This window comes from Salvelinus sp. IW2-2015, linkage group LG4q.1:29, assembly GCF_002910315.2.
Source record: "Salvelinus sp. IW2-2015 linkage group LG4q.1:29, ASM291031v2, whole genome shotgun sequence".
Taxonomy (NCBI): Eukaryota; Metazoa; Chordata; class Actinopteri; order Salmoniformes; family Salmonidae; genus Salvelinus; species Salvelinus sp. IW2-2015.
The window spans coordinates 38036046-38049581 of NC_036842.1; the positions used below are offsets into that span (position 1 = coordinate 38036046).

Consider the following 13536-nt stretch of genomic DNA (forward strand, 5'->3'; position numbering starts at 1 on the left):
ACCACTACCACAGGGGGAGACCACTACCGCACGGTGGGAGACCACTACCGCACGGTGGGAGACCTCTACCGCACGGTGGGAGACCTCATACCGCACGGTGGGAGACCTCTACCGCACGGTGGGAGACTACATAACCGCACGGTGGAAGACCACTACCGCACGGTGGGAGACCACTACCGCACGGTGGAGGACACTCATACCGCACGGTGGGAGACTACTATACGCACGGTGGGAGACCACTACCGCACGGGGAGGATACATACCGCACGGTGGGAAGCCACTACCGCACGGTGGGAGACCACTACCGCACGGTGGGAGACTACATATACCGCACGGTGGGAGACCACTACCGACAGGTGGGAGACTACTATACCGCACGGTGGGAGACCACTACCGCACGGTGGGAGACTACTATACCGCACGGTGGGAGACTACTATACCGCACGGTGGGAGACCACTACCGCACGGTGGGAGACACTACCGCACGGTGGGAGACCACTACCGCACGGTGGGAGACCTCTACCGCACGGTGGGAGACTCCTACCGCACGGTGGAGACTACTATACCGCACGGTGAAAGACCTTGAGTTTTTAATTTCACCACAGGATACACCAATAAGTGCGGTAGTAGCTAATGACTTGACATGTCATTCCTCGTAGGATGTTCCACTTGTGCTTTTGTTTGGTTTGACTTCGACTACGGTCATGGAGTTATGAATTGGTTTGACTTTGACTACAGTTATGGAGTTATGAATGAATTGGGACGCTACCTATGTGAGGGGATCAGGGGATCTCTATTAGGCTATCAGTTGGTAGTGTGAACATTCAGCAGATKTAATAGGTGCAAGGTGTATGAAATGAAAGGGATAAAGGAGAATATCTGTCCAGTGCTAGGCTTGGGCGTTATACCGTATATACCGTATACTGCGGTATTAAGACATACCAATGGTATGATTTTCATTACCGTAATTAAAAAATCTATACACTACCGGTCAAAAGTTTTAGAACATTCAAASGTTTTTCTTCATTTAATACAAATAAGGAAAAACCTTTGAATGAGTAGGTGTGTACAAMCTTTTGACTGGTACTGTATATCTCAAAAGGTTGTATGTATTTTTAGATATAGTCCTATTGTAAATGTGTATTGTTGTAACGGCACCAGATTGATTACAAAAAGAAATACAAATACACACACTTTAAGCTACATTTGACAGAGGTAATGAACTGCCCATTGATCGGCACAGCAATTGATAAAATASGACCATGTTTTCAAAACAAGTGTTTCAGAGCTTATGTCAATATTACACAAGTAAGCTAACAGTTACAGAARTCAGGAATGCACACAGGCTCTATAAAGCTCTATATATGAGTGACTATGTCCAACACACCACCACCTACCTGGTGTTGTGTTGGGCACCTACTTGCCCAAAAAAGATTTTATGAAATATATTTATTTCTCAATCAAWTCAAATGTATTTATATAGCCCTTCTTACATCAGCTGATATCTCAAAGTGCTGTACAGAAACCCAGCCTAGAACCCCAAACAGCAAGCAATGCAGGTGTAGAAGCCCGGTGGCTAGGAAAAACTCCCTAGAAAGGCAGGAACCTAGGAAGAAACCTAGAGAGGAACCAGGCTATGAGGGGTGGCCAGTCCTCTTCTGGCTGTGCCGGGTGGAGATTATAACAGAACATGGCCAAGATGTTCATAAATGACCAGCATGGTCAAATAATGACTTGTATTGCTAAATAAAAAGGTTTAATGAAATACAGGCAGGCACCACATTACTACAAGACAAAACAGCTCAATCAAGCCTGAGGGTCTTGTAAGTATAAAAGCAACACTTGTTTTCATATAATAAAAAAAAAAGCTTGAAATGGTAGTGGAATGGGATTAGTGTGGTGTGTGAAGAATCCAATACTTTAGTACAAATCACATGATTGTGGGAGCACCCCCTCTAAGAGTATGAATTAGGCTGTGTGAGAAGGTTTGAATCCTGAGTAACCTGCCTACACATTGTTTGAAGTCCAATAGACCAACATAGCTACTGTGGAGTAGGCATTGTGGTGCTCATGTGAATTTCCTTTCTTTTTTGGCTTCAGACTAGAGGTCGACCGATTATGATTTTTTTGATACCGATTATTGGAGGACCAAAAAAGGCTGATACGATTAATCGGACGATTTTTATATATATATATATATATATATATATATATATAAATGAAATAATGACAATTACAACTATACTGAATGAACAATGAACACTTTTTTATTTTAACTTAATATAATACATAAATATAATATATTTAGTCTCAAATAAATAATGAAACATGCTAAATTTGGTTTAAATAATGCAAAAACACAGAAGAAAGTAAAAGTGCAATATGTGCCATGTAAAAAAGCTAACGTTTAAGTTCCTTGCACAGAACATATGAAAGCTGGTGGTGCAATATTCCCAGTTCTTCAATATTCCCAGTAAAGAGATATTAGGTTGCAGTTATTATAGGAATTATGACGTGTTGACTATTTCTCTCTATACCATTTGTATTTCATATACATATTGACTATTGGATGTTCTAATAGGCACTTTAATACTGCCGGCCTAATCTCAAGAGTTGATAGGCTTGAAGTCATAAACAGCGCTGTGATCAAGCATTGCTAAGAGCTGCTGGCAAACGCAGTAAAGTTTGAATGAATGCTTACGAGCTTGCTGCTGCCTACCACCGCTCAGTCAGACTACTCTATCAAATATCAAATCATAGACTTAATTATAATATAATAAACACACAGAAATATGAGACTTATGGTTATTAATATGGTCAAATCCGGAAACTATAATTTCAAAAATAAAACGATTATTCTTTCAGTAAAATACGGAACTGTTCCGTATTTTATCGAACGGGTGGCAACCCTAAATCTAAATATTGCTGTTACATTGCACAACCTTCAATGTTATGTAATAATTATTTAAAATTCTGGCAAATTAGTTAGCAACGAGCCAGGCGGCCCAAACTGTTGCATATACAATGACTCTGCGTGCAATGGACGCAAGAGAAGTGACACGATTTCCCTAGTTAATATTGCCTGCTAACATTAATTTATTTTAACTAAATATGCAGGTTTAAAAAATATATACTTCTGTGTATTGATTTTAAGAATGGCAAAAGATGTTTATGGTTAGGTACACTCGTGCAACGACTGTGCTTTTTTCACGAATGCGCCTTTGTTATTAAATCATAACCCGTTTGGCGAAGTAGGCTGTGATTCAATGATAAATTAACAGGCACCGCATTGATTATATGCAACGCAGGACAAGCTAGTTAACCTAGTAATATCATCAACTATGTGTAGTTAACTAGTGATTATGTGAAGATTGATAGTTTTTTATAAGATAAGTTTAATGCTAGCTAGCGTTGCTGCACTCGTGTAACAGGTGGTCAGCCTGCCACGCAGTTTCCTCGTGGAATGCAATGTAATCGGCCATAATCGGCGTCCAAAAATGCTGATTACGATTGTTATGAAAACTTGAAATCGGCCCTAGTTAATCAGCCATGCCGATTAATTGGTTGACCTCTACTTCAGACCAATGCCTACCTATCATTTAAAACTTAGTTTTTTGTTAGATTTAAGTTGTCTGAATGGAGGGAAAAACACTATCAAACAATTACTCAGATCAGAATTGGATCAAAGTGTGTGTTGCTCACTGTTCTCCCAATCTCTGCAGAGGGCATCGGAGTAGAATTATTGTATAGCATTGACAGGCACRAGCTGTCTTTCAATCACCTGCGGTTGTGAGATGCGCTTTTGAGATCAAAGCKCAGGGCAGCGTGTATCCACGTCTGCACGTCTTGATATTCATTGCTAGTTAGTGATTTGCCCAGTTATAGCTACATTTTGGTCAGAAAACAGGGTTTGTACAGTCATTAATTAAAAGTCATGCTGAGTGCATCACCTGCGTGTGTGCCAGAGCAAGGGGGCAGTTGCCCGAGGAGAGAGAGAGAGACATTGCAGCAACTGGTAGCCTATAAAATAATGATAGACAACAGACTAACTAGATATTCAAAACATAGTCTGGCTAGTTACCTCGCTAGTTAACTATTTAGCTAGCATGTATTAAYATCATTGTCATGTCCTATGTCCTAAAAAACGTTCCACCGGCACTTGTGAATAACCGCAAATGGCCGACACGCAGCTGATGAACGGGTGCGTTAATAAACCAACGCTACATATTCCGGTTGTAAAACAGTCTCTCAAGTGCTCAATATTTGGAGTTGAGAAATACATTTGACACGATTGGAATGCTGGGATTCCCCTCAATTCAGTATTGTCCATGTAATTCTGACAACGTAAAGAAAATCATCTTAGAGTAGCCTAATTGACAAATAGCTCCCATGCTGTCAATAGATCTTCCCTGAAACCTGAATGTAGAAACATGGAATTTGCTTAACTAGTCATGCAGAAGTCATGACATTCCATCTGTCAAAATGTATAAGGACCCTGAGTAAAGCAACTGAAAAGCCAGTTGGGTAAATCACTTTTTTTTTTATGTCTTATGGCACAGACACACCGGTAGCGTTTGCGGGCAGAGAGTACTTAGCACCTCTGAACAGAGTTCCGGCAGTAATTTGCAAACCAAAAATGTCATCAGCCAGACGCCTACCAGCGTGTGGTCCCTAAAACACACCTTTTTGGCCCATGGTGTTACCAACCATTTTGTATTTTTTGGGCAAGTGATTTGAGCTTTCGGACAAGTAAAACATCAGTCAAGCCCTTTACTGTGTCAGAATTAGCAAGGAACAAGGAACTAGSGTTGATTCGTTTAGTGTCTGAATGAAATCTCCTAGTCAGACACTCACTCTGATAACACATTTGGTMATTACATACCTTGTGTCCTCCTGTCTCAACCCAACCCTCCTGTCTCAATTGCCCCTTTTACATGTCAAGGTAGCAACTTCTATTATAGTAGTCCTGAGGTCACGTTGATATGGGTTAAGTGTCAAACTCCTCTCATAAAATATGGACTAAATAGATGGACAGAAATACAGAGAAAGTGGAGGGGCAGCAATACTCTGCCCTGCTGCATTCCTTCCTACGGTCATTTTCTCATGGCCTTACGTACGTCAAATAGTGCAGTTAATGTTTATCCCATTTTCTCCCCAATTTTGTGATATCCAATAGGTAGTTAAAACCTTGTTTCATCGCTGCAACTCCCAAACAGGTTTGGGAGAGGCGAAGGTCGAGACATGCGTCCTCTGAAACATGACCCGCCAAGCCATACTGTTTCTTAATACGATACTCGCTTAACTCGGAATGAAACTGTACCAATGTAGCAACGGTCATCAAAATTATTAAAACGTTTTCAAAACAATTCCAATAAATGCATTATTAAAACGTTTTCAAAACAATTCCAATAAATGCAATTATAGAACATACCATATTTTACTGACATGGACAAATAATAGAGTTCAGGGATTAGTGGGAATTCAGGTAGTCAGTTTATTGCAACATTTAACTTTTTATGATTGTATCAGGTATTTTTTTTTAAATATAAGAAATTATATGTGCCTCATTTGCATAAATATGCCATCTGTATTTGCATATATGAATACATGAACATAAAGGGGTGAAACCCTACCTGCTCGCTCTACCCTACCTGTATTCACCTGCTCTCTCTACCCTACCTGCTCTCACCTGCTCTCTCTACCCTACCTGCTCTCTACCCTACCTGCTCTCTCTACCCTACCTGCACTCACCTGCACTGTCTAGACTGCATCATTAATTACTGTTGTTGTCACGTTCTCTTGCATCATTCAACACATCTGTCAATAGCAGGATACCCTCGGTTGAAAAATCAAATGCCTGGCTAATCCCAGTCTTTCTGTTTCTTGTGATATATGTGTTGAGACGGTGTGTTAAATCCCTTATGAAGCTTTAGCGTTCTTATAGATTCAACGATAAGACAAATAAGACAATGTATCCTGGGCCTCCCGAGTGGCGCAGTGGTCTAAGGCTGTGCCACTAGAGATCCTGGTTCAAGTCCAGGCTCTGTCGCAGCCGGCCACGACCGGGAGACCCATGGGGCGGCGCACAATTGGCCCAGCGTTATCCGGGTTAGGGGAGGGTTTGGCCGGCAGGGATGTTCTTGTCCCATCGCGCACAAGCAACTCCTGTGGTGGGCCGGGCATAATGCACGCTGACACGGTCACCAGGTGCACGGTGTTTCCTCCGACACATTGGTGCGGCTGGCTTCCGGGTTAAGCGGGCATTGTGTCAAGAAGCAGTGTGGCTTGGCTGGGTTGTGTTTCGTAGGACGCACGGCTCTCAACCTTCCTCTCCCGAGTCCGTACGGGAGTTGCAGCAATGGGACAAGACTGTAACAACCAATTGGATACCATGAAACATTTCCGCAGTCGTAACGTTAATGGGAAAGGCACAAGCAAGAGTATGAAAACAGTCGCAGGAGTAAAGGAAAGAAATCAATCTAGTGAGATTCAAGGTGATTTTGCTGAAGCACAGTAAATAGATGTCTGAAAAAGACAGGTGGTTGGGGCATGCGTGTTGCTAACCAATGTGTCGTAGGAAACGCCGTCTGACGGACGACCGAAGTCAGCTTGCAGGCGCTCGGCCCGCCACAAGGAGTCTCTAGAGCACGATGAGGAAAGCCCCGTCGGGCCAAACCCTCCCCTTGCTGGGCCAATCGTGCAACGCCCTTTGGGGGTCCCAGTCATGGGACACAGCCTGGGACTACAGCTGTAGTGGTGTCTCAGCAATGCAGTGCCTTAGACCACTGCGCCACTCAGGAGGCCATTGAACATGTTTTTAGTCCAGGAGGATGTTCAATGTGGGTCTGTGCAGTGCCACCTCCCCTTAGTTGCCATATTGCTCTCTGAAATGAGAAATGAGCCATCTCTTGGTCTTCTTTGATGCTTCAAGCTCACAGCATGGCTGGTCGGAGGACTTTGTCACGTGCTGTAGAAATGATTGACACCATCTGTTGGCCAATGAGCAGAGTTGGGATCAAATCCATCAGGTCGGTTCAAGAAGTGAGATCGATTTGGATTGGTCGACAACCACTAAACCGCTCCAGGGGTGCTGCTCTGCGGTTACGTGTGTGTCCCAGGGTGGCGAAAAATTCCCTCTTGCAGAGCCCATCACAACCCTTAACCTTGGTCTTACCCCTAAGCAGTGGACACACAAACAGTCCTTTCAGAAAATTCTCTGCCCTTTTGTGAATTGGAATTACACACACCCAGCCGAATGTAAAAACTGCTATGCACAGAGATAGTCAAGGTTAAGGTCTCTTTGTCTAAGTGCAAACGGGCAGCCGTCCGATATAAAAAATGCAGCGCATACGACACGATCCCGATCAGGGAATCTCCAGGGAGCATGACGAGACGGTACAGATATGACCAATAAATGTCATTTATAATACTTAATGACCTGTCACTCTCTCAGATTGACGTCAATGGACTCTGGATGACTTTCATCCAATCACCTCACATAACGGATGCGTCTCAAATGGCACCCTGTCCCCTATATAGTACACCACTTTTGACCAGAGCCCTATGAGCTGTGAAAAGGGTGCCACTTGTGACTCAGCCAATGATAAGCAGATGGATTCACGACTACAGTACAGTGCAAGGGGAGAAATGATGATGTAGCATTCAGTGGTGTCTAGACTCAAGATGGGGTTTGATAGAAGTCACCGTGGTGGAGCCACTGCTCCCAGGCAGATGGTGTCATGAATAGGGGCTGTTGAGGTGTTGATACCGGTCTTATTGTGACCAGGGAAGATATGTTGTTAGATCAGACAAGCTGCTGGTATTGTACAACACAGCTCTGTTGGTACTTTACTGTGACTGTGACTGTGATGAATGAAATACAAACTCCCTTAATAAGCAGTGATAATGCTGATTCTGTTTCAACGTTGGTTCTTGAATGCTGATGAGCCTTTGTGATTATATCTGATTTGGAATTTGTCAAGCGAAACAGTACCCTGTGCCGTCCCACAAAGAGAATAGATAGCACACGGGAGACATCTATGATATCTCTAACAGGCAGCTGCACAGATCTCGATCAAGCATATTCCTGGACTAAAAAGCACTTTCAGTGGACGATTCTCCATTGCACATGCTTTTTTTAAAGGGGCAATTTGCAGTTCAAACAATAACAAATTGGTCACTGGTTGAAACAAATGGGTCTGGAGAAAATGTATCCACTCTCAAATTCATAGACAGAGCAATGGATGCAAAGACTGACCATTCATTTTTATCAACATTTTAGTTTTAAGCATGTTGTGAGGCTATACAGTGTTGGTTTCAAATTACATTGTTTACAAACAATGGAGTTAAACAAGCTCACCCCTTTAAGTCTAGTTTTAAATCCAGTAGGTTCAACGTGGGTTTGTCTTAGGTCAGAAAAATACTTTCAATTTCTCCAAAGCACAGGTTTTCGGTCCAGGAGCAGGTTCAATCTAGGTCTATGCAGTGCAGTGTCCCCTAAAACACGATGAATCTCTCTGAAATGGGAAAAGACTCACTGAAATGGGAATAGACTCACTGAAATTGTAATAGACTCACTGAAATTGTAATAGACTCACTAAAATGGGAATAGACTCACTGAAATGGGATAAGACTCACTGAAATGGGAATAGACTCACTGAAATTGTAATAGACTCACTGAAATTGTAATAGACTCACTGAAATTGTAATAGACTCACTGAAATGGGAAAAGACTCACTGAAATGGGAATAGACTCACTGAAATGGGAATAGACTCTCTGAAATGGGACATCTTTGTAATCTTTTCCCCTCTTTGATGTTTTCCTTCTCCCACAGGTAAAGCTGCGGGCGGTCTGAACCTGGGCAACTTCTTTGCCACTCACAAGGGCTACACCCGGCAAGGCTTTGACCGTCTCAGCACCGAGGGTAGTGACCAGGAGAAAGACGACGAGAACGACACTGACTCGGAGAACGAGGAGTACTCGGCCCCGCCTCCCCCTGTCGGCCCCTCCTCCTCCTCTTAGGACCCCCACCACCCCACCTCGAAGCCGTCCCACCAAATGCCAACCGACCCTTGGCTCCCGTGGTCAGGATGTACTATAATCGTATGTGTATCTATGTTTGTGTTGGCTGCCAATCGTTCCTATTTATTTGTGCAAAAAACATTCTCGATACGATGTGCCACTTTCTTGCTTTGTGAGTTAATGGGACCAGAGATTTTAAGTAAGAGAACACTGGTAGGTCGAGAAGTGATGCTTTTTAGAGTATAATTTTAACGGGAAGGAAGAAAACGAGGGGTAGTTTTATTTTTATAATTAATTGTCTACATAAATCTCTTCCACTTACAGTACTTAATCAACCAGATGCTTTAATGTTATGTTATCCGTTTTTTTGGTCCAGAAACTTTGGTTGATTACTTTTATCTGTACATTTGTGCCTTTTTAATTATGTATTTTGCCTTTCTGCAGCACCTACATTATCGTTCAAAAGTTTGGGGTCACTTAGAAAGGTCCTTGTTTTTGAAAGAAAAGCAMATTTTTTGTCCATTAAAATAACATMAAATTGATCAGAAATACAGTGTAGACATTGTTAATGTTGTAAATGACTATTGTCGCTGGAAACGGATGATTTTTAATGGAATATCTACAGAGACCCATTATCAGCAACCATCACTCCTGTGTTCCAATGGCACGTTGGGTTAGCTAATCCAAGTTAATCATTTTAAAAGGCTAATTGATCACTAGAAAATAATTTTGCAATTATGTTAGCACAGCTGAAAACTGTTGTTCTGATTAAAGAAGCAATAAAACTGGCCTTCTTTAGACTAGTTGAGTATCTGGAGCATCAGCATTTGTGGGTTTGTTTACAGGCTTAAAATGGCCAGAAACAAAGACCTTTCTTCTGAAACTCGTCAGTCTATTCTTGTTTTGAGAAATGAAGGCTATTCTATGCGAGAAATTGCCAAGAAACTGAAGATTTCGTACAACGCTGTGTACTACTCCCTTCACAGAACAGCTCAAACTGGCTGCAACCAGAATAGCAAGAGGAGTGGGGGGGGCGCAATTGGCTAACAATTGCAAAAGGGTTTTCTAATGATCAATTAGCCTTTTAAAATTATAAACTTGGATTAGCTAACACAACGTGCCATTGGAACTCAGGCGTGATGGTTGCTGATAATGGGCCTCTGTACGCATATGTAGATATTCCATAGAAGTCATTTACAACATTAACAATGTCTACACTGTATTTCTGATAAATTTATCAGTTATTTTAATGGACAARAAATTTGCTTTTCAAAGAAATCTCTAAATGAACCCAAACTTTTGAACGGTAGTGTATATTATTACAAATGTGCCACATAATGGAAAGAGCTGCTGCTACTGTCAACTGTACTTAGGTTTCATTGTATCGCATTCAAGAGAAAGGATAAAAAATATTATTATTATTATTATCATGTATCTAAAGCTGTATTTAGGAAATTTTCCAATCAGATGTAAGCTGTGTCTGATATTTATTGTGACATACTGAGGTTTTATTGCAAGAATACTATTTTCAGTAACAATGTTATTTGTGTAATAAAGTGTCTGCAAAGCATAACCTTCTCACGTCATTCACTGAGCAGCAACATTGAGGGTTCCAACATTCCGGTAACTTTACCAAAATCCCCAAGTTTTCCAGATTTTTCCTACTTATTCCTTCCTGATTCGAGACAACCTGGGAATTTTGGTGAAGTTACTGGAATTTTGCAACCCCCGACGTACCTTGTAAAAGAGAAGTGATCAGATTCTCACGTTGTGCTCATAGCACAGGTATTGGATTCTCTTGAAACATATTGTATGTAGATCTAGAGGAAAAAGGTCATTGCACAAAATTGCATCAAAGTTGTTCTCTATTTCACCACTGCTTGTACAGTAGCTTTTGGACATTAATATTTTATGAAAACAAGCATTGCTTGCTGAGTTTAACTTATCCTTTTGGTTAAATATTTCTGATCATAATGTCAATAATCAAACTTATTCATTGAGACTGGGTTGACATTGATTGGAGTTGTAATTTTTTTGGCTTCAGTCAGATGTTATTTTATGGTGTGTTGTTGGTTGAAAGGACACCTAGTGGTGAGCTATAGAATATATTTGGTTGAAAGGACACCTAGTGGTGAGCTGTAGAATATATGTTTGGTTGGAGGGACACCTAGTGGTGAGCTGTAGAATATATGTTTGGTTGGAGGGACACCTATGGTGAGCTGTAGAATATATGTTGGTTAAAAAAGGACACCTAGTGGTGAGCTATAGAATAATATTGGTTGAAAGAACACCTAGTGGTGAGCTGTAGAATATATGTTTGGTTGGAGGGACACCTAGTGGTGAGCTGTAGAATATATGTTTGGTTGGAGGAACACCTAGTGGTGAGCTGTAGAATATATGTTTGGTTGGAGGGACACCTAGTGGTGAGCTGTAGAATATATGTTTGGAGGGACACCTATGGTACTATTAACCCTCTGAATGGCACCCATACGCAATCCATGTCTCAAGGCTTAAAATTACTTTTTAACCTGTCTCCTTCCCTTCATCTATACTGATCGAGTGGATTTAACAAGTGACATCAATAAGGGATCATAGCTTTCGCCTGAATTCACCTGTCAATCTATGTCATGGAAAGAGAAGGTGTTCTTAATGTTTTGTATACTCAGTGTGAACAGAACAGGTGAAAGTTTAGGGTTGTTTTCAGAAATTTCGGTTGGACAATTCTTGGAGCCAACCAGGGTTTTTGGAAAACCTGGGAATTTTCAGAAAGTTATTGGATATTCCTGATAGGCAGGAAAGTATTTCCTGATCACCTGATAGGCAGGAAAGTATTTTCTGATCACCTGATAGGCAGGAAAGTATTTTCTGATCACCTGATAGGCAGGAAAGTATTTTCTGATCAAATGATCAGGCAGGAAAAGTATTTTCTGATCACAGATAGGCAAGGAAAAGTATTTTCTGATCACCTGATAGGCAGGAAAGTATTTTCTGATCACCTGATAGGCAGGAAAGTATTTTCTGATCACCTGATAGGCAGGAAAGTATTTTCTGATCACCTGATAGGCAGGAAGGGATTTTCTGATCACCTGATCTGATCCAGATCAGCACATATGAAGACAATCAGGTGAGTAGAGGAAGTCACCATTGAGATGCATCCATTGACCTCAGTCATATGTTCTGGAGAAATTATAGAATTTGTAGTTCAATCTTTTTTTGCTATTCTCAACTACGGTGATCTGTGATTATACAGTGTGTTGTAAAACGAGTTGTGAATTCATTATGTTTAATGATTGACCATCCCAAAGCAAGGGCAAACTGTATATATTTTGSTCTCTTAAGCTCTCTTATTTGACCCTCTTAGAGCTAAGCTACACAAGGTCAAGAAGACAGTCTGGCACCCTATTCCCTATGGTGATCTACTTATGTCTAGGGCCTGTAGGTCTCTTGTCAAAGTAGTGCACAATGGCTGCATTTACACAGGCAGAAGAATTCAGATATTTTTTTCTTCACTAATTGGTCTTTTGACCAATCAGAACATCTCTAAAAAAAGATCTGATGTTAAACAAGATCTGATGTGATTGGTCAAAAGACCAATTTGTGCAACAATAAAACATCTGAATTGGGCTGCAGTTGTAAACGCAGACAAAGTTGGAAATCAACATAGCCACAGTAATTGAAACTCTTTACCCGCTAATTCAATGGGTACTGGTAATTCCCTGAACATTGATAAATGTCACTGTTGCTAGAGAAACATTACCAGAAACCGTAGGACATGATCAGAGACCAGATAGGACATTTTAAAGGACTCTAGGGCTGCAAAAAAAGAGGAAGGGAAGCGCTGCTAAAGTACACAACTGTAGGTTTTGCATTCTGGGAAATGTAGTATTTCCCCCATATTGAACAACATTTTTATTTTCATATTAACTAAATATAATAACTTAGAATATTCACATACAAGTTTTGTTTTCCTTGATCATTTATTTTAAGAGTTTGTCCTCTAAATCAATTTCAACAATATTTTATATGCATGTATATAACGACATGTTTGATGTTTTATGTACAGGATGTATATTTGTATAGACCACACCTAATGTGGAACAGAAAAAGGCATCGAATTTAATAAAAATTCGAATTGCAATTCTGTATCCTTTTCACTACTTCAATTCAAATTAAATTCAAATGCAAGACCTGAATTGGAATTTATGAGGCATTCTCAATTCCATTCTGAATCGAGCCCAACCTTGGGTTAGAAGAAGAAGAAACCTTTATTGTCCATGATCTGTCAGAAAGTGTAAATATTATTTTCCTTTTTGACTCAACCCCCCAAAACACACACACACACACACACCACTGAGGGGTTTGGAAGCTCATTGTCAGCAGCAGTGTGGCTCCCCGGCATAGAGTGCGTTTAGACAGGCAACCCACACCAGATCTGATTGGACAAAATACCAATTAGTGAAAAAAAATATCAGAACTAGGCTGCCTGCCTAACGCAGCCATGTAGAACAGTTAGG

General features: G+C 41.1%; 1 protein-coding gene across 1 annotated transcript in view; it reads left to right on the top strand.

The window, feature by feature from the left end:
• Nucleotides 1-10595, top strand: part of pam (peptidylglycine alpha-amidating monooxygenase) — a 154807-nt gene extending 144212 nt beyond the window's left edge. The window contains exon 28 of the mRNA XM_070439610.1: nt 8835-10595. Within this exon, the coding sequence (XP_070295711.1) occupies nt 8835-9022 (188 nt within the window). The 3' untranslated portion in view covers nt 9023-10595. The remainder of the gene's footprint in view (nt 1-8834) is intronic.
• Nucleotides 10596-13536: the final 2941 nt, after the last annotated feature.